Source organism: Ranitomeya imitator, chromosome 4 (genome assembly GCF_032444005.1).
Source record: "Ranitomeya imitator isolate aRanImi1 chromosome 4, aRanImi1.pri, whole genome shotgun sequence".
Lineage (NCBI taxonomy): Eukaryota > Metazoa > Chordata > Amphibia > Anura > Dendrobatidae > Ranitomeya > Ranitomeya imitator.
The window spans coordinates 321,116,685-321,139,577 of record NC_091285.1 but is presented as its reverse complement, the minus strand read 5'-3'; the positions used below and the strand labels follow the sequence as shown (position 1 = coordinate 321,139,577).

Here is a 22,893-nt window from a genome sequence, read left to right as displayed (position 1 = left end):
GACGACGGGTGTGAGAACACACAGGATGATGATGACGAGGTTGTAGACCCCACTTACTGTCAAACTCCAGTCCACCAGTCCATGAGGTCAGCAGAGGAGGTGGAGGAGGATACTAGAGACAAGTCTGATGACAAGGTAACGGTGCACCTTCTTGGACAGAAACTGAGTACTGGAAGCACGTCAACAACTGCATCCTCAACCCCAACTCTGCCTCAGATCAGAAGTCGTGGTGGCTCTTCAGGTCGCACGGGTTCTAAGCCTTGCATAGCCTGGGCATTTTTTGACATTGCAAAGGATGACCCAACTCATGTTGTCTGTAAGATTTGTCAACAAAATCTCAGTAGAGGCCAAAAAAATCACTAGCTTGAGTACTTCATGCATGAACCGTCACATGGATATGAGGCATAAGTTGCAGTGGGAAGCTCACTGCTATAATGCGGCCTAGTGGGCCGGGTCAACCACCATCTGCCCCATCAAGTGCATCTGCATTCTCTTCATCCTCTGTGACTGTGGGGACAGCAGTCGCACATGGTTTTGGATGCAGACCTTCCACCTCTTTACCCGTAACAGCCAGTGTGATTGGCAGGTCGTCGGGACATTTGCAAGTGGAAACACATGATGGTGTTGAGCGCTCTCCGACATCAACACCACATTTTGATCAAGGCAACATAACATCTCCGCCTGCACCTTCCTCACAGACCAGCAGTTTGCCGGGGACACCCTACTCAACTCCGTCTAAGCACGGCAGCCAGCCCTCAGTCCCTCAGATGTGGACAAGTAAAAGACCATTTTCTCCTAGCCATGACAAAGTTAAGAGGTTGAATTACTACATCTGCAAACTGTTGGCTACAGAAATGCTGCCTTTCTGCCTGGTGGACACAGAGGATTTTCGAGACCTTATGTCTGTCGCAGTGCCCCAGTACCAGATGCCCAGTCGCCACTACTTCTCAAAGAAAGCTGTGCCTGCACTACACCAGCATGTGGCACACAACATCACCGCTTCCTTGAGAAACTCTGTGTGTGACGGTGCATTTCACCACAGACACTTGGACGAGTAGGCATGGACAGGGGCGTTACATGTCGGTGACTGGGCACTGGGTAACTACGGCGACATTAGGAGAAGGGGCTGCTGTCCAAGTCTTGCCATCGCCACGAGTTGCTCGTCGATCCTCTGTATCTAGAAGTTCCTCCACTGCTTCTGCCTCCTCAACCACCTCTCGGTCCTCCACCTGCACCCAAAGCCTGTCTGGCAATGCCACCCGCGTTGTAACTGCGCAAAAGGAATCCTGCACACCTCCTCACTATGCTGTCACCAGGGCTCAACGGCATCAGGCAGTGATTACATTGAAATGTCTGGGAAATGTGAGTCACACAGCTGAAGAGTTGTGGTCAGCTCTGGAGTCCAAGTTCCATCAATGGCTGTCTCCACTCAACCTGCAGCCAGGGAAGGCTGTGTGCGACAATGCTGCAAACCTGGGTGCGGCCCTTCGCCGGGGCAATGTCACACACGTACCTTGTATGGCTGACGTTTTGAACCTGGTTGTCCAGCAATTTTTATCCCACTATCCCGGACTAGATGGGCTTCTGCAGAGGGCACGGTCGCTGTGTGCTCACTTCCGCCATTCGCATCCCGCAGCTCGACGACTTGCATCTCTACAGAAGTCGTTGGGCCTGCCAGTTCACCGGCTGAAATGCGATGTGCCCACACGGTGAAATTCAACTCTGCACATGTTGTAGCGACTGTGGCAGCACCGACGAGCCCTGGTGCAATACGGTATGACGTATAGCCTGGGCCAATGAGATCAAGAGGTGGAGCAAATCACGCTGCAGGATTGGTCTCAGATCAGGGACCTATGCACCCTTCTGCACAGTTTTGAAATAGCGACGAAGATGTTTAGTGCTGATGATGCCATTATCAGCATGACCATTCCGGTGATTTACATGCTGGAGCACACCTTACACAGTGTTCGGAGTCAGGTGGTGGAACAAGAGGAGGAGAAGGAGGAGGAGGAACAGGAGGAGTCGTATGCGGAAGGGATCATATCTCCAAGGTCAAAAAGGTTGGCAGCACCAAGGCGGCTGGCATTGGAGGCTGGGGGAGAGGGATTGCCGATGGCGCATGGTAGCAGCCAAACTGTTGAGGAAGGTGCAGGAGGCGAGGAAAAAGTGGAGGACGAATTGGTGCTGGGCATGGAAGACTCATCAGATGAAGGAGACCTTGATCAAATTTCTGTTGTGCGAGCTTGGGGGGAGAGGGCTGATGAAAGAAGCATGATTCTCACCTCGCCACCACCAAGACAACAAGGACTTGGTCTTTCTGGATGCGCAAGACACATGAGTGCCTTCTTGCTGCACTACCTGCAACATGACCCTCGGATAGTCAGAATCCGAAGTAATGCCGACTACTGGGTTGCCACACTCTTAGATCCCCGGTACTAAAGCAAATTTGGCAAAATAATTCCTGCCATAGAAAGGGATTCATGCATGCAGGAGTATCAGCAGAGACTGTTACAGAATCTAACATCTGCTTTTCCACAAAACACCAGTGGTGCACGTAGTGAATCTCTGAGTTCTAACTTGCCAACCGTGGGACTATCGAGTCATCACTCAAACCGTAACAGTAACATCGTATCTGGTGGTAACAGCAATTTTTTCCAATCGTTTCAAGATTTTTTTAGGCCATCTTTTGCAAGGCCACAGGAGACAAGAAGTCTGACGCACAGCCAACGCCTAGAAAGGATGGTACAAGAGTATCTCCAAGATAACATCGATGCCATGACTGTGGAACTGGACCTTTGCTCATTTTGGGCTTCCAATCTTGAAAAACGGCCTGAGCTCGCCATTCACGCCTTTGAGATCTTGTCATGCCCTGCAGCCAGCGTTCTCTCTGAACGTGTGTTCAGTGCTGCTGGTGGTGTGCTGACAGATAAGCGCACGCGGCTGTCCAGTGACAATGTAGACAGACTAACTTTCATCAAGATGAACAAATCCTGGATCCGCAAGGACTTTTCTACCCCTGTGTCATCTTGGGGAGACTAAAAGCTTGATGATTTTTGAAAATCACCTCACCAACCATTTTAAAAAAAATCTGGCGAAATTGATGCCACTTAAGTGGTGTCTGTGGCCAAATTTTTGGAAAAAATGGAGACTCTCTTATTTAGTCCCCTTGCTGAGTTTTACATGACGTTGCCATCGTCAATTCCAGCTGGGTGGGGTCGTCTGCAGAGTTGTTTCCTCATACTATGGCCTGGGACTCAGAGGTCTGCTCCAAAGCTTCAGTGTCTGCTAGTCAGCAGAGTAGCCCAGCCACCCACCGCCTGTTTACCTAAGTGCTATTTTTAAAGGCATCTGGAAAGGAAATCAGGAAATCCTTTTGGGCCTAGTAGAATTTGGTGCTACTCAGCAGCGTACCCCACCTATGAAGCAAGCTACACCACCTGTTTACCTAACTACTATTTTGTAACGGCATCTAGCCCCTGAAATCCTTTTGGGCCTAGTAGAATTTGGTGCTACTCAGCAGCGTATTTCACCCATGAAGCAAGCTACACCGCCTGTTGATCTAATTAATAATTTTTAACTGCATCTAGCCCAGGAAATCATTTTGTACCTAATAGCATTTTGTGCTACGCAGCAGAGTACCCCACCCATGAAGCAAGCTACACCGCCTTCTTACTTTCTCAATCTAACCCCTCGGCTCTGGGGTGTCCACTTTCCCTCCAGCTCTCTCCTTCTCACAGGTGGACTACCGCGTGTTTTCACACACTGGCGAATCTTTTGGGCCCAGGCATAAGAAGTCGTCAAGGTAATGGATAATATGTGCCGCCTTACAAACATCCATGACGACACATTCGACGAAGCAACTAAACGCCTCATAGTGAGCAGGATATGGAGCACCCCATGGGCAAACAGCGATCTATGTAGTATGCTCCTTCACAGAAGCAGCCCAAAGGGAGGACACTATTCGGAGGCACAGGTAGTAACCGGAACGCCCCTTCAATGTCTGTTTTGGCCATTAGGGTGCCCCTTACCAACTTCTTGACCTGCCTGATTGCCTCGTCAAAGGAGGTACAGTACATAGTACTGTACTTGGTTTCGCGTTGATGTTGTCGTTTACTGACCTGCCCCTTGGATATGACAAATGGTGGATTAGTCTGAATGTATTGGGTTCATTTTTTGGCACAACTCCCAACGAGGGTGCCACTACGTCTTCTAAGGAAAGTGTTCTGAATGGACCCGCCGCCATTCTAGCTAAAGATATTTCTTTTTTTCTTTTTTTTGTCAAGACGTCTGGGTGTTGGTAGAGTGAGTTTACATTTTTACTCCAGCCTTTCTTGATTTTAGAAGGGCATAACATGCCTACATCCCCCTCCTTTTACTCCTCCACCTCTTTTCTTTTCGCATGACTATATGTAATTGTGACTTTTCCATGGGTTTTGTTGTGTCTTCTGAGCAGTTTGTCAGCTTTTGGACACCTTTTAAGGTGTTTTCTATGTGTTTTCCATGTGTTTGTATGTGTTTGTGTTTGCCTGCCTTTGGTTTCAATGGGGTTCGACGGTGTTCGTCGAACATTCGACGAACATTTCATCGAAAACGTCCTTGTTCGACGAACCAAACCGAACCCGAACACTAGGGAGGTGGCTCAACACTACTGCTCACCACACATCTAAATACATTCTTTGAGTCTATTTTCCATAATCGGGTAACTTGTGGGGGTTTCCATTACTAAGGCACATCCACGATTCCAACAAATGGTGTCGGCTAATTGTTCCAGCAAATTTTGCATTTAAAAAGTCAAATGACTCTTCGCTTCTGAGCTCTGACGTGCACCAAACAGTTTCCCCCACATATGCTGTATCGACATGCTCAGGAGAAATTGCATAACAAATTTTGGGGTCCATTGTTTCCTATTAGTTTTGTGAGAATAAGAAAAATATGGGTCTAAAGTAAAGTTTTTGTGAAAAAATTCCTGTGAAGCACCCGAAGGGTTAATAAACTTTTTGAATGTGGTTTTAAACACTCTGAGGGGTACAATTTTTAGATTGGTTTCACTTTTGGGTATTTTTTGTCATATAGATCCCTCAGCCACTTCAAATTTGATGTGGTCCCTAAAAAAAATGATTTTGTAAATTTTGTTGGAAAAATGAGAAATCGCTGGTAAAACTTTTAACCCTTATAGCTTCCTAACAAAAAAAAATGTTTAAAAAATTGTGCTGATGTAGACATATAGGAAATGTTACTTATTAACTATTTTGTGTGACATAACTCTCTGATTTAAAATTCCAAATTCTTTGAATATCCCACCATCTATATTACATAATATTAAAAGATTCAGAGATTCTGGGACAAGGCCAAAGTTCAATATTTAATACTCATGATCTATGGGCCCTTGTGCAGCACTGTGCTAAAAACAAGAATGACTTGGTTATACAAACATGCTAGCCACTTAAACCTGCTATTCTTTGTATTATGCTGCTTGCAAGTACTTTCCGTTTCAGGAAAGCATCCACTATGCACTTGGTTATACAAATCACTGCATGAGCTCAGTAATGTCTTTATGTACACAGCGCTCCATACAATCCACAAATGCAAGTTAAAGGGAACCTGTCACCAGAAAAAAACACTATTAATGGGATTGTGTGGTCTAAATTGATAAGTCTACAGTCACTTTGTGTGGCTGCAGACATATGAATCCCCCCAGCTCACGCACTCAGTCAGTACCAACGATACTGTATGCATGCGATTTACATACTGCAGGCCAGAGCCCATACAGTGGACGCTGCTTCCTTCATACACTTGTCTAGTAATGCGGCCGTCCAGTTGTAATAGCCTTGCTCAATACAAGTGTATGGAGCAAGGTCAAGCCCACTATACGGGCTCTAGCCAGGAGTACGCAACCGGTGAATCCTCACAGCGCACAGTGCATATGCTGGGAGGGATTTATTAGTCTGCAGTCTCACAGAGTGCCTGCACATCTATCAATTTAAACCGGACAACTCCTTTAAATTGCAGATGTGGGTTTAATTTGCAGGTTAGAAACGTTGCTATCCCGCCCCGCACCTGCACGTAGCCAAACGCTGTGGGGAGAAAATTAACTTTATTTCCCCCAGCAGCATTCCGGTTTCAGTCACACAGGGTCGGCACCTGCATGGGTTTCGTCACCTCTCTATCTATTATTTAGGCTCCTGAGAAACAGCAAACTTTAAAACTGGGCAGCACGTGGCTCAGTGGTTAGCACTGCAGCCTTGCTGTGCTGGAGTCCTGGGTTCAAGGCCCACCAAGGACAACATCTGCAAGGAGTTTGTATGTTCTCCCCGTGTTTGCGTGGGTTTCCTCCAGGTTCTCCAGTTTCCTCCCACACTCCAAAGACATACTGATAAGGAATTTAGATTGTGAGCCCCATCGGGGCCAGCGATGATATTGTGTGCAATCTGTAAAGCGCTGCGGAATATGTTAGCGCCATATAAAAAAAATAAAGATTATTATATTATTTAACCCCTTAGTGACCGAGCCAAATTTTTGAAATCTGACCAGTGTCACTTTATGTGGTAATAACTCTGCAACGCTTCAACAAATCCCAGTGATTTTGAGATTGTTTTTTCGTGACACATTATACTTTATGATAATGGTAAATTTAGTTCAACATTTTTTGTGTTTATTTATAAAAAATATAAAAAATTTGAGGAAAATGTTAAAAAATTAGCAATTTTCTAAATTTGAATGATTATCCCTTTAATCCAGATATCATACAACAGCAAACCATTAATAAATAACATTTCCCACATGTCTGCTTTACATCAGCACCATTTGTAAAATGTTATTTTATTTTGTTAGCATTGTAGGAGGTTTAAAAATGTAGCAGCAATTTTTCATTTTTTCAAAGAAATTTACCACATTTATTTTTTTAGTGACTTATCCATGTTTGAAGTAACTTTAGGGGTCCCATATATTGGGAAACCCCCAAACGTGATACCATTTTAAAAACCGCACCCCTAAACATATTGAAAACTGCTGTCAGGTAGTTTATTAACCCTTCAGGTGCTTTACAGGAATTAATGCAAAGTGGCATGACAGAAATGAAAATGTGTATTTTTACCACCTAAATGTTGCTAACTTCTAAACAGATTACTATAGCCGTCAGACTCTAAGGCCGCTATTTGGTCATGAATTGCCATGGCAAACATCAGGACCGCAAAATCATGATATAAGGGCACCAATTGGGATAAAGAAGAAGCCCCCACACTCTGTTGACCATTTATAATGATGTAGTCACTATTGACAGCAGCATCTAAGGGGTTAAACAGATTTGGACGGTGCAAATACTGATCGTGGCTGATACAGCAAGTTGTCAGCTATAGTGTACAACCAACAGATGCTGGATTGTCATCTGTATGGGGAGGCTATTCTCTTATATCTCAGGTCAGTTAAAAGACGTATTGGTGGTCATTAAGGGGTTAAAAAACACTTAAAAACATGTATAAGAACATGGTGAATTAACCACACCCCTGAAGGTGGAATAGTGTGGGGCATTGTAAGCAATGAAAAGCACAAATGCTTTAAATGAGCCAAAGCGAAACACACATTCAAATGTGGCATGATCAAAATTAGAAAAAAATGTAAACAACAAGTATCGCTGCTGCGAGCAGCTTCATCAGGGGAAGTTGTCAGAGGTGCAAATGTCAGAAAATAAATAGGTCTAGTAATCAGAAAAAACATATTACTGGTGTGAACCACTGGTTCAATGGAACAGAAGAAGGTAGCCAGCCGTGCTGGAGGAGCAATTATAACAATGAGACTACACAGATGTGATGACACATAGCAGCCATAAATGAAGTTAAAAGGCAGCAGTGGAAAAGCAAAAATAAAAAAAAAACACAAAAAGCGCAATGCCTCCAAAAGGGGTATAACTCATTCGTGTAGTGTGCCCATGCCGAAGCTAAATATAAAGATACAAATTCAGTGGCCGTCTGCAAGACTAAAAGACATAAGACTCTTATGTTATGTTGCTTAAAGGATATAGAATATCCTGATGAAGCTGCTCGCAGCAGCGATACGCGTGAGGCTGTCCCCACACCTCTTTCTTATTGGGACTTTATGCTTACTTCGGCTCTATACATGAGCCTCTCTTGAACCGACCAGACGTCCCCGACATCATCAGACAGCCAGCTACATCATCAGAAAGCCAGCAACATAATCAGACAGCCAGCAACATCATCAGAAAGCCAGCAACATCATCAGAAAGCCAACAACATCATCAGACAGCCAGCTACATCATCAGACAACCAGCTACATCATCAGACAGCCAGCTACATCATCAGAAAGCCAGCAACATCATCAGACAGACAGCTACATCATCAGACAGCCAGCTACATCAGACAGCCAGCTACATCATCAGACAGCCAGCTACATCATCAGACAGCCAGCTACATCATCAGACAGCCAGCTACACCATCAGAAAGCCAGCAACATCATCAGACAGCCAGCTACATCATCAGACAGCCAGCTACATCATCAGAAAGCCAGCAACATCATCAGACAGCCAGCTACATCATCAGACAACCAGCTACATCATCAGACAACCAGCTACATCATCAGACAGCCAGCTACATCATCAGAAAGCCAGCAACATCATCAATCAGACAGCTACATCATCAGACAGCCAGCTACATCATCAGACAGCCAGCTACATCATCAGACAGCCAGCTACATCATCAGACAGCCAGCTACATCATCAGAAAGCCAGCTACATCATCAGAAAGCCAGCGACATCATCAGACAGCCAGCGACATGATTAAACAGCAAGCAACATCATCAGACAGACAGCAACATCATCATCAGACAGCCAGTTACATCATCAGACAGCCAGCTACATTATCAGACAGCCAGTTAAATCATCAGACAGACAGCTACATCATCAGACAGACAGCTACATTCATCAGACAGACAGCTACATCATCAGACAGACAGCTACATCATCAGACAGCCAGCTACATCATCAGAAAGCCAGCTACATCATCAGACAGCCAGCGACATGATTAAACAGCAAGCAACATCATCAGACAGACAGCAACATCATCATCAGACAGCCAGTTACATCATCAGACAGCCAGCTACATTATCAGACAGCCAGTTAAATCATCAGACAGACAGCTACATCATCAGACAGACAGCTACATTCATCAGACAGACAGCTACATCATCAGACAGCCAGCTACATCATCAGACAGCCAGCTACATCATCAGAAAGCCAGCTACATCATCAGACAGCCAGCGACATGATTAAACAGCAAGCAACATCATCAGACAGACAGCAACATCATCATCAGACAGCCAGTTACATCATCAGACAGCCAGCTACATCATCAGACAGACAGCTACATTCATCAGACAGACAGCTACATCATCAGACAGACAGCTGCATCATCAGACAGCCAGCTACATCATCAGACAGCCAGCTACATCATCAGACAGACAGCTACATCATCAGACAGACAGCTACATCATCAGACAGACAGCTACATCATCAGACAGACAGCTACATCATCAGACAGCCAGCTACATCATCAGACAGCCAGTTACATCATCAGACAGCCAGGTACATCATCAGACAGCCAGGTACATCATCAGACAGCCAGGTACATCATCAGACAGCCAGCTACATCATCAGACAGCCAGCTACATCATCAGACAGCCAGCTACATCATCAGACAGCCAGCTACATAATCAGACAGCCAGTTACATCATCAGACAGCCAGGTACATCATCAGACAGCCAGGTACATCATCAGACAGCCAGGTACATCATCAGACAGACAGCTACATTCATCAGACAGACAGCTACATCATCAGACAGACAGCTGCATCATCAGACAGCCAGCTACATCATCAGACAGACAGCTACATCATCAGACAGACAGCTACATCATCAGACAGACAGCTACATCATCAGACAGACAGCTACATCATCAGACAGCCAGCTACATCATCAGACAGCCAGTTACATCATCAGACAGCCAGGTACATCATCAGACAGCCAGGTACATCATCAGACAGCCAGGTACATCATCAGACAGCCAGCTACATCATCAGACAGCCAGCTACATCATCAGACAGCCAGCTACATCATCAGACAGCCAGCTACATCATCAGACAGCCAGCTACATCATCAGACAGCCAGCTACATCATCAGACAGCCAGCTACATCATCAAACAGCCAGTTACATCATCAGACAGCCAGCTAAATCATCAGACAGACAGCTACATCATCAGACAGACAGCTACATCATCAGACAGCCAGCTACATCATCAGACAGCCAGCTACATCATCAGACAGCCAGCTACATCATCAGACAGCCAACTACATCATCAGACAGCCAGCTACATCATCAGACAGACAGCTACATCATCAGACAGACAGCTACATCATCAGACAGCCAGTTACATCATCAGACAGCCAGTTACATCATCAGCCAGCCAGCTACATTCATCAGACATCCAGTTACATCATCAGACAGCCAGCTACATCATCAGACAGACAGCTACATCATCAGACAGCCAGCTACATCATCAGACAGACAGCTACATCATCAGACAGACAGCTACATCATCAGACAGCCAGCTACATCATCAAACAGCCAGTTACATCATCAGACAGCCAGCTAAATCATCAGACAGACAGCTACATCATCAGACAGACAGCTACATCATCAGACAGCCAGCTACATCATCAGACAGCCAGCTACATCATCAGACAGCCAGCTACATCATCAGACAGCCAGTTACATCATCAGACAGCCAGCTAAATCATCAGACAGACAGCTACATCATCAGACAGACAGCTACATCATCAGACAGCCAGTTACATCATCAGACAGCCAGTTACATCATCAGCCAGCCAGCTACATTCATCAGACATCCAGTTACATCATCAAACAGCCAGCTACATCATCAGACAGACAGCTACATCATCAGACAGCCAGCTACATCATCAGACAGACAGCTACATCATCAGACAGACAGCTACATCATCAGACAGCCAGCTACATTCATCAGACAGCCAGCTACATTCATCAGACAGACAGCTACATCATCAGACAGACAGCTACATCATCAGACAGACAGCTACATCATCAGACAGCCAGCTACCTTTCCCTTTTGCGTTCTGCTGCACCTTCAGATTATACACCACAGGTTGTATACATCGTATAGTTTTGGGATTTTTTTTACCATCTACATCTAACCAGGCTTTCCAGCCCTGGAGATAAACACACTCTTTGTGGTCTGGATCTAAATCCACTGTTCACATTACATCTTACATAAGCCCAGAACATGTGCTGCTATTTTTGGGTTTAATACTATTGGGAGCAGGATGTTTCAGTTTATTCATTATACTTTTTGTATACATGTTTTCTAATTTTCATCATGCCCCATTTTGTGATTGTGCCTGTTTTGCTTTGCATTTTATACTGTGGATATCTTGCGGCTAATAAATAGCATATGTGCTTTTCATTGCTTGGCCAATTTGGTTCATTCTTGATTATGTCCCACACTATTCCATCTTTAGGGGTGTGGTTTATTCGCCATGTTCTTAAACATGTTTTTTAAGTTGTTTTAGTGTTTAGTGTTATAGTCTTTATTAATATTTAGAGTATAAATATTAATAAAGATTTCTATTTTTAGCCTTTATTATGTGGATGGTTGGTCTTTCTCCTCTCCTCTCCACTTCATGGTTATTATCCATACTAGGTGTTGCACCCCATTATTATATTTGTACCTTTTCTCCCATATATGGTAGTGCGCCCTCTCCCCTTCCTTGTTTACCTCTCTATACAGAGCGGCAGCTGTAACCACACCCCGAGTCATGACTGACACTGGCTCTGCATTGGGGCCGGCTGTCAGTCAGGCTCGGGGTCACGGCTTCAGCTGCCTCTGTGTATTCAGTGACTGAACTGGCGCCGCCCCCGTGACTGAAACCGAATGCTGCCAGTGGGAACAAATTTAATTTTTTCTCTGCAGCGTTAGACTTTGTGCAAGCATTGGGCAGGTTAGTAACGCTATTAACCTGCAGATTAACCACATATCATGCAAAACTGAGGCCATATATTAACACCATCCAGACACACTGCTCATTTAAAATGGATTAGGGCTAACTATAAAACTGCTTTGTGGTCCGATAAATCAAAAGACAATTTTTTTTATGAGAACCTCTGACACCACCTCCTGAAGACTCAAGAGAAAAGAGACCATCCAGCTTATCCGAGCATAACTCCAAAGCCTGCACCTCTAATGGTATAAGGTTGTAATAGTGCTTATGGCATGGGCAGCTTACTGATTTAGAAAGGCACCATCACTGCTGACTATGATATGACATATGCTTCCATCCTGACAATGTCTATTTCAGGGAAGGCTTTGCATATTACAGCAAGACAATGCTAAACCACGTTCTGTGTTCATCACAATAATAATAATCGTTATTTTATATAGCGCTCACATATTCTGCAGCGCGTAAAGCGCTGTCCCCAATGTGGCTCACACTCTTTCAGTATGTCTTTGGAAAGTGGGAGGAAACTGGAGAACCCAGAGGAAACCCACGGAGAACATGCAAACTCTTTGCAGATGTTGTCCTTGGTGGGATTTGAACCCAGGACTCCAGCGCTGCAAGGCTGTATGGCTTTTCAGTATGGCTTTTCAGAGGAAGAGTTGCAGTCGCTTGCAGTCTTTTCACCAGTAAAAAATATTTGGCACACCATGAAGCTAAAACAACACTGGCAAACACAACCTAATTCTGTTGAGCAGCTAAAATCCTACATCAGACAACAATGGGACAACAGTCTTCACACAAAACTCCAGCAATTGGTCTCCTCACTTCCCAGACATTTACAGACTGTTGAAAAAAGAAGGAATGCTGCACAATAGTAGACGGACATGACCCTGTCCCAACTGTTTTGAGATGTGTTGTTGCCATCAATTTCTAAATTAGTAATTTTTCCATTTAATTTGAAAAAATAAGGAACTCTCAACATTAAATATGTGGTCTATAGACTCAATTCAAGTTTTTACACCAGTATTATGACTTAAAAAGTTTTGAAAAGTTTCATAATTTTGGTGCAGTTGGCAACTGCGCAAAAATAATCACTCATTTTGTTGCCATTTTCACCCAGATATCACAAAAGTGGGTGAAGCTCTGGCAGGATGGAGGTGTGACAACCGCCGCTGGTCGAAATCGCTACAACACAAATCTTACTCCTGCAGTGAGTGGAATAGGATTTATGGCGAGGATTACAAATGGTGTACCCCACTTGTCCAGCGCTTCTAATGCTTGAAGATTCATACGCCTCTTCATGAATTGGGAGCATCTGACTCCAGCACATCTATTCATCAAGACCAGCATGAACTCCGCTGGTCGTGATGTATCAGGCCAAAACTTCTGTTGTCAATAAAATATGGCTATAAGAGATATCCAAATCATTGCATTCTTGTTTTCTTTAGATTTTATGTATCAAACCTTTTTTTTCATATAGTTTGGCTATAAATAAATATTAAATCTAATTCTGTTTCATTTTTTTATTTGTCAAGGTATTTTTTTTTTACAGCGAGCCATTGTTTGCTTGGGTTTCTTTTGCGTTCTCAGGTTTTCTCCCACACTCCAAAAACAAACTGATAGGAAATTTAGATTATAAGCCCCAATGGGGACAGTGATGATAATATCTGTAAATCCCTGATGTTGTCTGGAATTAATGGTTCTATATAAGCAAGTACAATAAATGTTAATAATTGATTAAACGTTCAGAAAGCGTTTAAAGAATGTTACTCTGTCACTTAGGCTAGGGTCACATTGCGTTAGTGCAATCCGTTTAGCGCTAGCGGGTTGCGCTAACGCAATGTTTTTAATGGGGCCGCGTCCCGGGGTCGCGGTAACGTCCCCGCTCTCGCAGATCCCCGATCTGCGAGAGCGGGGAACGGACCGCGGGCGCGCCTCGGACGCTGCAAGCAGCGTCCGCGGCGCGCCAGGAAACACCGGCACGTCGCTAGCGCGTGCCGAACATGGCACGCACTAGTGCTGCGCGTTCCCATTGCCGTGAATGGGCGCGCTAACGGACGCGTTGCACGGCGTTAATTTCGCCATGCAACGCTGTCCGTTAGCGCTTTCCCATTAACGCAATGGGAACTAAGCCTTATTGTTTGAGTTATGAAATCTACATTGACCGATCTGAGATGATTATATCATTCCAACTATAGATATCGTTACCCAAAATGAATTTTAATTACTTTATGTTGAATATAAGGGTATGTGCACACGTTGCAGATTCGTGTGCGGATTTTTCTGCGCAGATTCTGAAAAATCCGCAGGTAAAACGCCCTGCATTTTGCCTGCAGGTTTACCGCAGTTTTGTGCGGATTTCACATGCGTTTTCACACCTGGGGATTCCAATTATGGAACAGGTGTAAAATGCTGCTGAATCCGCACAAAGAATTGTCATGCTGCTGAAAAGACATCGCAGCGTTTCCGCGCGTTTTTTCTGCAGAATGTGCACTGTGCATTTGGTTTTCCATAGGTTTGCATGGTACTGTAAACCGCATGGGAAAACTGCTACGAATTCGCAGCGTCAAATCCGCTGCGGATCCGCAGCCAAATCCGCAACATGTGCACAGACCCTAAAGTGGAGTATTTTGTTCCAGAAAACTATCTGATATTTATAAGTTCTGTAACCAGTTTATTAAATGGCATTGTACGTCTTTTTTTTTCTAAATGCTTTTGCCTGTAAAATCATATTTGTTAATATGACCTTCAAAAATGTCTTTTGCTTTGAGAGGCAAAGTAAAATCACAGCACATAAAAATCGGAGGCAATAAGTCTTTAACAACAAAAGTCCATACAAAGCTGGAGTATCACAAACACAAGTGTACATAGAAATAAACTGTTTCAGAACATTGTATTGTCAGGTTTATGTGAAGGATTTGTCTGCTATATGTACTTAGAATATGTTGCTTAATGATCAAGACCGCTTATATTGTTATTATGTAGCAATCTTGTCTGGGTTTTAGATTTTGTTTGTCAGATAAATTCATTTCTGTTTGAACATTGTGTTTCATTTGTTTGGTGGTTTTGAATACCCTATTCAATAAGTCGGGCCAAAAAAAACAAATATATCTACTGTGTGTGTATATATATATATATATATATATATATATATATATATATTTGGTTTGTGTGTGTATGTATACACTATATTCCAAATTATTATGCAGATGACATTTTTCTTGGATTTTCCTAAATGGTCGGTGCAAATGACAGTCAGTCTAATCAAAGTCATCACCCGTTAGAGTATACATCAAATTTTATTGAAGAAACCTCCCAATGATAACAGTATAATTTCCAAAATGAATAAAAACTCAAAATACACTGTTCCAAACTATTAGGCACAGTAGAATTTCTAAACATTTGATATGTTTTAAAGAACTGAAAATGCTCATTTGTGGAATTTGCAGCATTAGAAGGTCACATTCACTGAACAAAAAAGCTATTTAACTCCAAAACATCCTAACAGGCCAAGTTACATGTTAGCATAGGAATCCTTTTTTGATATCACCTTCACAATTCTTGCATTCTTGAGTTTTTGGAGAGTTTCTGCTTGTACGTCTTTGCATGAAGTCAAAATAGCCTCCCAGAGCCGCTGTTTTGATGTGAACTGCCTCCCACCCTCATAGATCTTGTGCTGGATGATACTCCAAAGGTTTTCTATAGGGTTGAGGTCAGGGGAAGATGGTGGCCACACCATGAGTTTATCTCCTTTTATGCCCATAGCAGCCAATGACTCAGAGGTATTATTTGCAGCATGAGATGGGGCATTGTCATGCATGAAGATGATTTTGCTCCTGAATGCACATTTCTGCTTTTAGACCATGGAAGAAAGTTGTCAGTCAGAAACTCTATTTACTTTGCAGAGGTCATTTTCACACCTTCAGGAACCTTAAAGGGCCCCACCAGCTGTTTCCCCATGATTCCGGCCCAAAACCACCTCCTTGCTGACGTTGCAGCCTTGTTGCGACATGGTGGCCATCCACCAGCCATCCACTACTCCATCCATCTGGACCATCCAGGGTTGGGCGACACTCATCAGTAAACAAGACTGTTTGAAAATTAGTCTTCATGTATGTCTGGGCCCACTGCAACCGTTTCTGCACATTAACACTGTTTAGGGGTGTAATAGCTACAAATATCCTCATAATATTGCTAAGATCCCTCCATTAATATATAATGGGCATAAATAGAGAAAAAATGAAGAGACTGGATCATAAGTAATTTAAACTATAAAAACCATCTATTTATTAATTACAAAAATATAAAAACAACATGACATAACACTTACAATAACAAGGTGAGAAACGGTCACACAAACGGAGTCTTCACAGAGCCAAAGGCTGACATCCCCTCTCTCCAAATAGAGTGACTACAGGTTAAGGTATAACTAGTCCAGCTGCACACTAGTAGCATACTGTCATAACGAGTCACTGGTGCAATGGCGCAGCTAAATACATACACCACATGTAACGCCTAAACCTAATCTAAATATAATAGCTCATACAAGTTGATAGAGTACTAGGTGCGTGGCAAAGGCTGCATATATGGTGAAGTAAACGCGGTGATAATACCTGTAGTCATGTTGGTCAGACCCAGAAGAGAGGGGACACACAACCTGGAGCGCACCTCGACGCGCATTTCGCCGGGCTACCGGCTTCGTCAGGAGGTAGAGTCCTAGTGCTGCCCTGGTCTTCTTATAGCGGTCATGTATTCCTAAATTGCTGCCATGTGTGGGAAGTTGCGCACCGCCGCCATGATGCATCGTCACTGAGAGAGACAGCGCTCAGTACGCGCGTCATCCGGTCACATGTCCGGGTCACATGACCCGGCAGGTAACCATGACCACGCATCGCAACCAGAGAGCGCCTCCCCACAGCGGCGATGCAGCGCATGCGCGCCGTGCGTCATCACACAGACATGCAAGATGTGAGTATCTAAGTGCACATACTATAACACACTAGCCACATACCATGCAGCCATAACGGCATCTACTGCTCAGAATTGGGGGACAGATATTATACAGCCCCCAATAAATGCACTAAAGCAATATCCTGACCAAATGCCTATAAATATACCCACAACCCACCCAGAAGACCAATTGAAAAAAGACACATAGCAATGTGGGATACAAAAGATAACAGCGGTATCTACTAAACATAAATACAGAGGAGTATACATATATTCCATAGTACAATAGCAGAATAAAGCTCGTATACTTGTGATCCGGTATATGTATTTCTGGCGATGACTGGTCACTCATTGTCCTTAGTGCTGTTATGCATGTAGCAGTAGTATGAATATTCACTTTCTAAAGGGCACTGCTACTGATGAAATAAGCATCGTCCATCAAATATGCCAGCGATCACCAAGGAAAGAATCTCTGTTACCATTCTAAAGTAAAGTGCAAATAAAAATTAGCACAAAGTAAATCCACATAGACACAACTAAAAATGGTACCAAAACCACAAAGACAGGAAATAAAATAAAACATACACATACAAAAGGACAGCCTAAAATTCGCGCTAACCTAAAAAGGATTTGAAGCTAACAAACTCGTTGAGACCTTTGGGGGCTACTGTGTCCAGATCTACCATCCATCTGGTTTCTCTCTTTAATAGCTCTTTCTTATAGTTGCCGCCTCTAATCCCCAACTGGACACGATCGATCCCTCTAACCTTGAACCATTTAGGGTCGCTATTGTGATGTATCCTAAAATGTTTAGGTATCGTTTTTAACATATTTACATCTACCGCTAGAGCTCAGTTTTTGATATCACGCACGTGTTCCAAGACACGTACACGTAATTCCCGGGTGGTCATTCCAATGTAGATTAAGCCGCATGCACATTTTGCATAGTACACCACATTCTCAGTTTTACAGTTAATATGGTGTTTAATGGAAAAAGTTTTGGTGGAATCACTGCTTTCAAATGAAAAAGTTCTTTCCATAAATCTGCATGCAGAGCATCCTCCACACTGGAATGACCCCCATTTTGGACCTGCCGATACAGAAAACATTGGCTTGTGAGGAGCCACATAGTGGCTTCTAGTTAGCAAGTCTTTAAGATTTTTAGATCTACGCCATGTAATTGACGGATGCCGAGAGATGTGTGATGCAACATCCTCATCTGCCAAAAGGACAGGCCAATACTTCTCAAGGATACCTGATATCCCTTTCCATTCTGAATTAAAGGTAGTTATGAACCGTACAGGTTGGTTCATAGAACATTTCCTAGGCATCTTAGGTCTAGACTGGGCTAAAAGTTTATCTCTTGTTGCGAATTTAGCCCTCCTATATCCAGCACGTATGGCTCTATGATTGTAACCTCTCTGTTGGAGATTACCTTTCAAAATACTGGCTTGCTGTTCAAAAGTCTCATCATCTGAGCAGATGCGTCTAATACGAAGGAATTGACTAATAGGCACAGATCGAAAGGTTTGGGGATGATGTGACGACGTAGCATGTAATAGTGCATTGGTAGCAGTGGACTTACGGAAAACAGTGGTAGTAATGAATCCTCTGTCATCTTTTTTTCAGAATAACATCCAAAAACTCGACTGTATATTTGCTATATTTCCATGTCAGGTTAATATTCAATTGGTTGTCATTTAACCTATTAAGGAAAGAGATAAGGGAGATCTCAGAGCCCTGCCATATGAACAAAACATCGTCTATATAGCGAGACCATGAGACCACGGCGTCAATACCCTCAGTGCTTTGGACGACCTCCCTCTCCCACAGCCCCAGGAAAAGGTTAGCGTATGAGGGCGCACAAGTCGCCCCCATCGCTGTTCCCTGGAGCTGTAGGAAATAACGGTCCTTAAAAACAAAAAAATTGTGCGTTAACGAAAAATGTAACAATTCTAAAATAAAAGAATCCAGATTCTCATCCAAATTAGCCATATTCAAAAAGAAACTACACGCCGTGATCCCATGGTCATGCCCTATAGACGTGTACAGGGACTCAACGTCACATGTGACAAGATACATATTGTCCTCAAGCTGTACACCATTCACACTGTTTAGGGGTGGCCGAATAGTAGGTTTATGCACCACAGCAAGCCTTTGAGGGATCATACACCTTGAGGTTCGAGGGACTCCAGATGCACCAGCAGCTTCAAATAACTGTTTACTGCTTTGTAATTGTATTTTGGCAGCTGCTCTCTTAATCCAATGAATTTGTCTGCCAGAAACATTCCTCATTATGCCTTTATCTGCATGAACTCTAGCTGTGCTCTGTTTCAGTCACAAATCTTTTCACAGTATGATGATCACAAAGTTTTTGTGAAGTATCTAATTTTTACATACCTTGCCCAAGGCATTGCACTATTTAACGCTTTTTAGCAGCAGAGAGATCCTTTTTATTTCTCATATTGCTTGAACCCTTTGGCCTGCTTAATAATGTGGAACATCATTGATAAGTAGTTTTCCTTTAATTAGAATCACCTGGAAAACTAATTATCACATGTGTTTAAGATTGATTTCAGTTATCTATTGAGCCCTGAGACACAATACCATCCACAAGTTTATTTGAAAAACAAAACAATTAAATCTTTATGACACTTAAATCCAATTTGCATAATAATTTGGAACACAGTGTAGTGGAATATATATATATATATATATATATATATATATATACATATATATATATATATATCTTTTATTGTTTTTTTTTTTACTTTTAAAACAGCATCCCCCTAATTTTGGGGTTTTAAATATGATTTTAATGAATTATTATTTGCTTTTCAGAAACCCGGAATGGACCTTGCAGATACCTACATAACATTTGTGCGGCAAAACCAAGATATCTTGCGGGAAAAAGTCAATGAGGAAATATACATAGAAAAGTTATTTGATGTAAGTAGTTTTTGTTTATGTTATGTTATGCAGGGATGTATGACTGCTATTGTGTACAATTTTTATCCTTTTGCACCTATTTATCACCTTGGGTGCTCGAATTAAATCTTGAATAATACTTCAATGTATCTGTTTACATTAAATTAAAAACTACATACTTGTACTCTTAAGGGTCCTATGTTAGCAGCTACTCCAAAATTTTACCTATATATACAGTAATGTGTAAATGTTTGAGAAAGATATGGAAAAATGCTATACAATGAGCCCCTGAAGAAGTGTGGAAGAAACGCGTGTCGGGGCTAAGGGACACAGGACAGACCCCTGTACTCTGTAAGTTTATTATACTCGTTCTTTGCATTCTATTGCCCCATTGTGGTTTTTATTTGTCCTTGGCAAAAAATTCATACTAATCATCACCAGCATAGATCAACAATCCTTTGGCACGCTAACATTTTTCTTATACTACTCATGATTACTCATGTGACTTGTCAAGCACTTTTGTATGCACTGGCACTTTAAAATACTATACAGTGACTTTACAGTGTACAGTGACTAATCATAATAATTGAGATTCCATAATTATATTTACCATTATTTTGAGCGATCATTGCACATAATTTTTTTATGAATTTATCCATGAAATTGTTCCCATTTATTTATTTATGATTAAATGCTTAATATTACTAATGTTATAACAGAGGGGGTTTGTACCATTCAAGTGTCTCTCACACTAGAGGCATCTGTTTTTTAATATTTTGTTTCATGTTTAATTTGATATACGTACAAATTGATATTTTAGTAATTCTTGCCTGTGTTCACATCCTTACTTCTCCGTTCCTCCCCTATTGGAGGAACTTAGTATAGCCTGATTTACACAGTGAGAATTCTTTTAAAAAAAATAGAAGTTTTTTTTTAGTAGTGAAGGAGCAAAAGAGAAATCTAAATCAAATCAATATGTGGCATGGACACCCACACAGGCTCAATAATAATAAGATCAGGGCTCTCTGGAAGCCATATCATCACTTCCTTTCCACTTGTTCTTCTATATCCTGAGGATAGTACTTAAAGTAGTTATCCATTGCAAAACAAAAGCCTCTGAGAAATAAAAATGGCCTAGATGACTTCAGGATGAACTATAGTTTGGCCAACAGCCATCTAATGTGTATGAGGAAGCAAGCAGCAGGGACTGTAACATGAATCAGTTCATTGGGTCAGTATCTGACTCGTTGTTCCCCTCCAGCCTATATGGAGCCTGTTGCATACAATTGTCCTTCTGCGAATTCACTGCCAGGGTGCTCACAAACTTCCTTAGCAGTTATGGAAAGAGACAGACTGCAAAGAATTCAGCGAGTAAAGGGGGCAAATGGGGCAGCTAAATATAGAGGAGAACAGAGCTGGCTGCAAACAAGTATGCCAGTGAGCATCACTGACGGTGACATGAGAGGGCCGCAAGGGAGGAGAAGTGCTACGGGGAACAGCACTACAGGGAACAGGCATGGCAGAGTGGTCCATGCTTGTTATTGACAAGCTGAGACTATAATAATTTTCAAGAAGACAGACTGTGAGTGCAGTTGGGTAGGTCAGAAACCATAAGGCCTCTTTCACACTTCGGTCTTTTTGTTTCAGTCAAAATCCGTCGTTTAAGAAAAAAACAGATCCAGCGAATTTGCCCTCTGGATCCGTCTTTTTCTCATAGACTTGTATTAGCAACGGATTACAACGGATGGCCTCATGTTTCGTCCGTCGTGCGCTGGATCCGTCGGAATTTGTTTATTTGTCGTCTGGAGAGGACGGACAAAGTAACGTTTTTTTGTGTCAAAAAGTCGGACAGCGACAGATCCTGCAGCATCCATTGTTGACTAAAATGGAAGCCTATGGGCGCTGGATCTGTAGCTGTCCGTCAAATGACGGAATCCAGAGACGGATTCTGTTTTTTACACTGAGCATGCTCCAAATCTGTATTTAGCAGCCAATTGGCCAGACAGCCCTAAATTATATAAACCTGCCATGTGGCTTCATTCCTTAATGTGCCAGCAAGAAGCATACAAGCAAGAATCCTGCCAGCAACCTGCCTGATGGATAGATGCATGGATGGTCACAATATTTGCTAGAACTCCTTCCATTTCTGCCACTTGCTCTACAACCTCTCAAAGATGGGGTGTTAACCCCTTCATGACCCAGCCTATTTTGACCTTAAAGACCTTGCCTTTTTTTGCAATTCTGACCAGTGTCCCTTTATGAGGTAATAACTCAGGAACGCTTCAATGGATCCTAGCGGTTCTGAGATTGTTTTTTCGTGACATATTGGGCTTCATGTTAGTGGTAAATTTAGGTCAATAAATTCTGTGTTTATTTGTGATAAAAACGGAAATTTGGCGAAAATTTTGAAAATTTCGCAATTTTCACATTTTGAATTTTTATTCTGTTAAACCAGAGAGTTATGTGACGCAAAATAGTTAATAAATAACATTTCCCACATGTATACTTTACATCAGCACAATTTTGGAAACAAAATTTTTTTTTGCTAGGAAGTTATAAGGGTTAAAATTTGACCAGCGATTTCTCATTTTTACAACAAAATTTACAAAACCATTTTTTTTAGGGACCACCTCTCATTTGAAGTCAGTTTGAGGGGTCTATATGGCTGAAAATACCCAAAAGTGACACCATTCTAAAAACTGCACCCCTCATGGTACCACATTCAAGAAGTTTATTAACCCTTCAGGTGCTTCACAGCAGCAGAAGCAACATGGAAGGAAAAAATGAACATTTAACTTTTTAGTCACAAAAATGATTTTTCAGCAACAATTTTTTTATTTTCCCAATGGTAAAAGGAGAAACTGAACCACGAAAGTTGTTGTCCAATTTGTCCTGAGTACAGGGATACCTCATATGTTGGGGTAAACCACTGTTTGGGCGCACGGCAGGGCTTGGAAGGGAAGGAGCGCCATTTGA

General features: G+C 42.6%; 1 protein-coding gene across 7 annotated transcripts in view; it reads left to right on the top strand.

Moving 5' to 3' along the window:
* The window catches only part of CADPS2 (calcium dependent secretion activator 2), an 854,105-nt gene that overhangs the window by 779,672 nt on the left and 51,540 nt on the right, over positions 1 to 22,893 (top strand). For 6 of the 7 annotated variants that reach the window (XM_069764895.1, XM_069764893.1, XM_069764892.1 and 3 more), the window contains one exon: positions 19,831 to 19,938. In XM_069764895.1, coding sequence (XP_069620996.1) covers positions 19,831 to 19,938 — 108 coding nt within the window. Of the gene's footprint in view, positions 1 to 13,156; positions 13,326 to 19,830; positions 19,939 to 22,893 lie in introns of those variants that run through there. The other variant, XM_069764894.1, reaches the window with a different exon arrangement.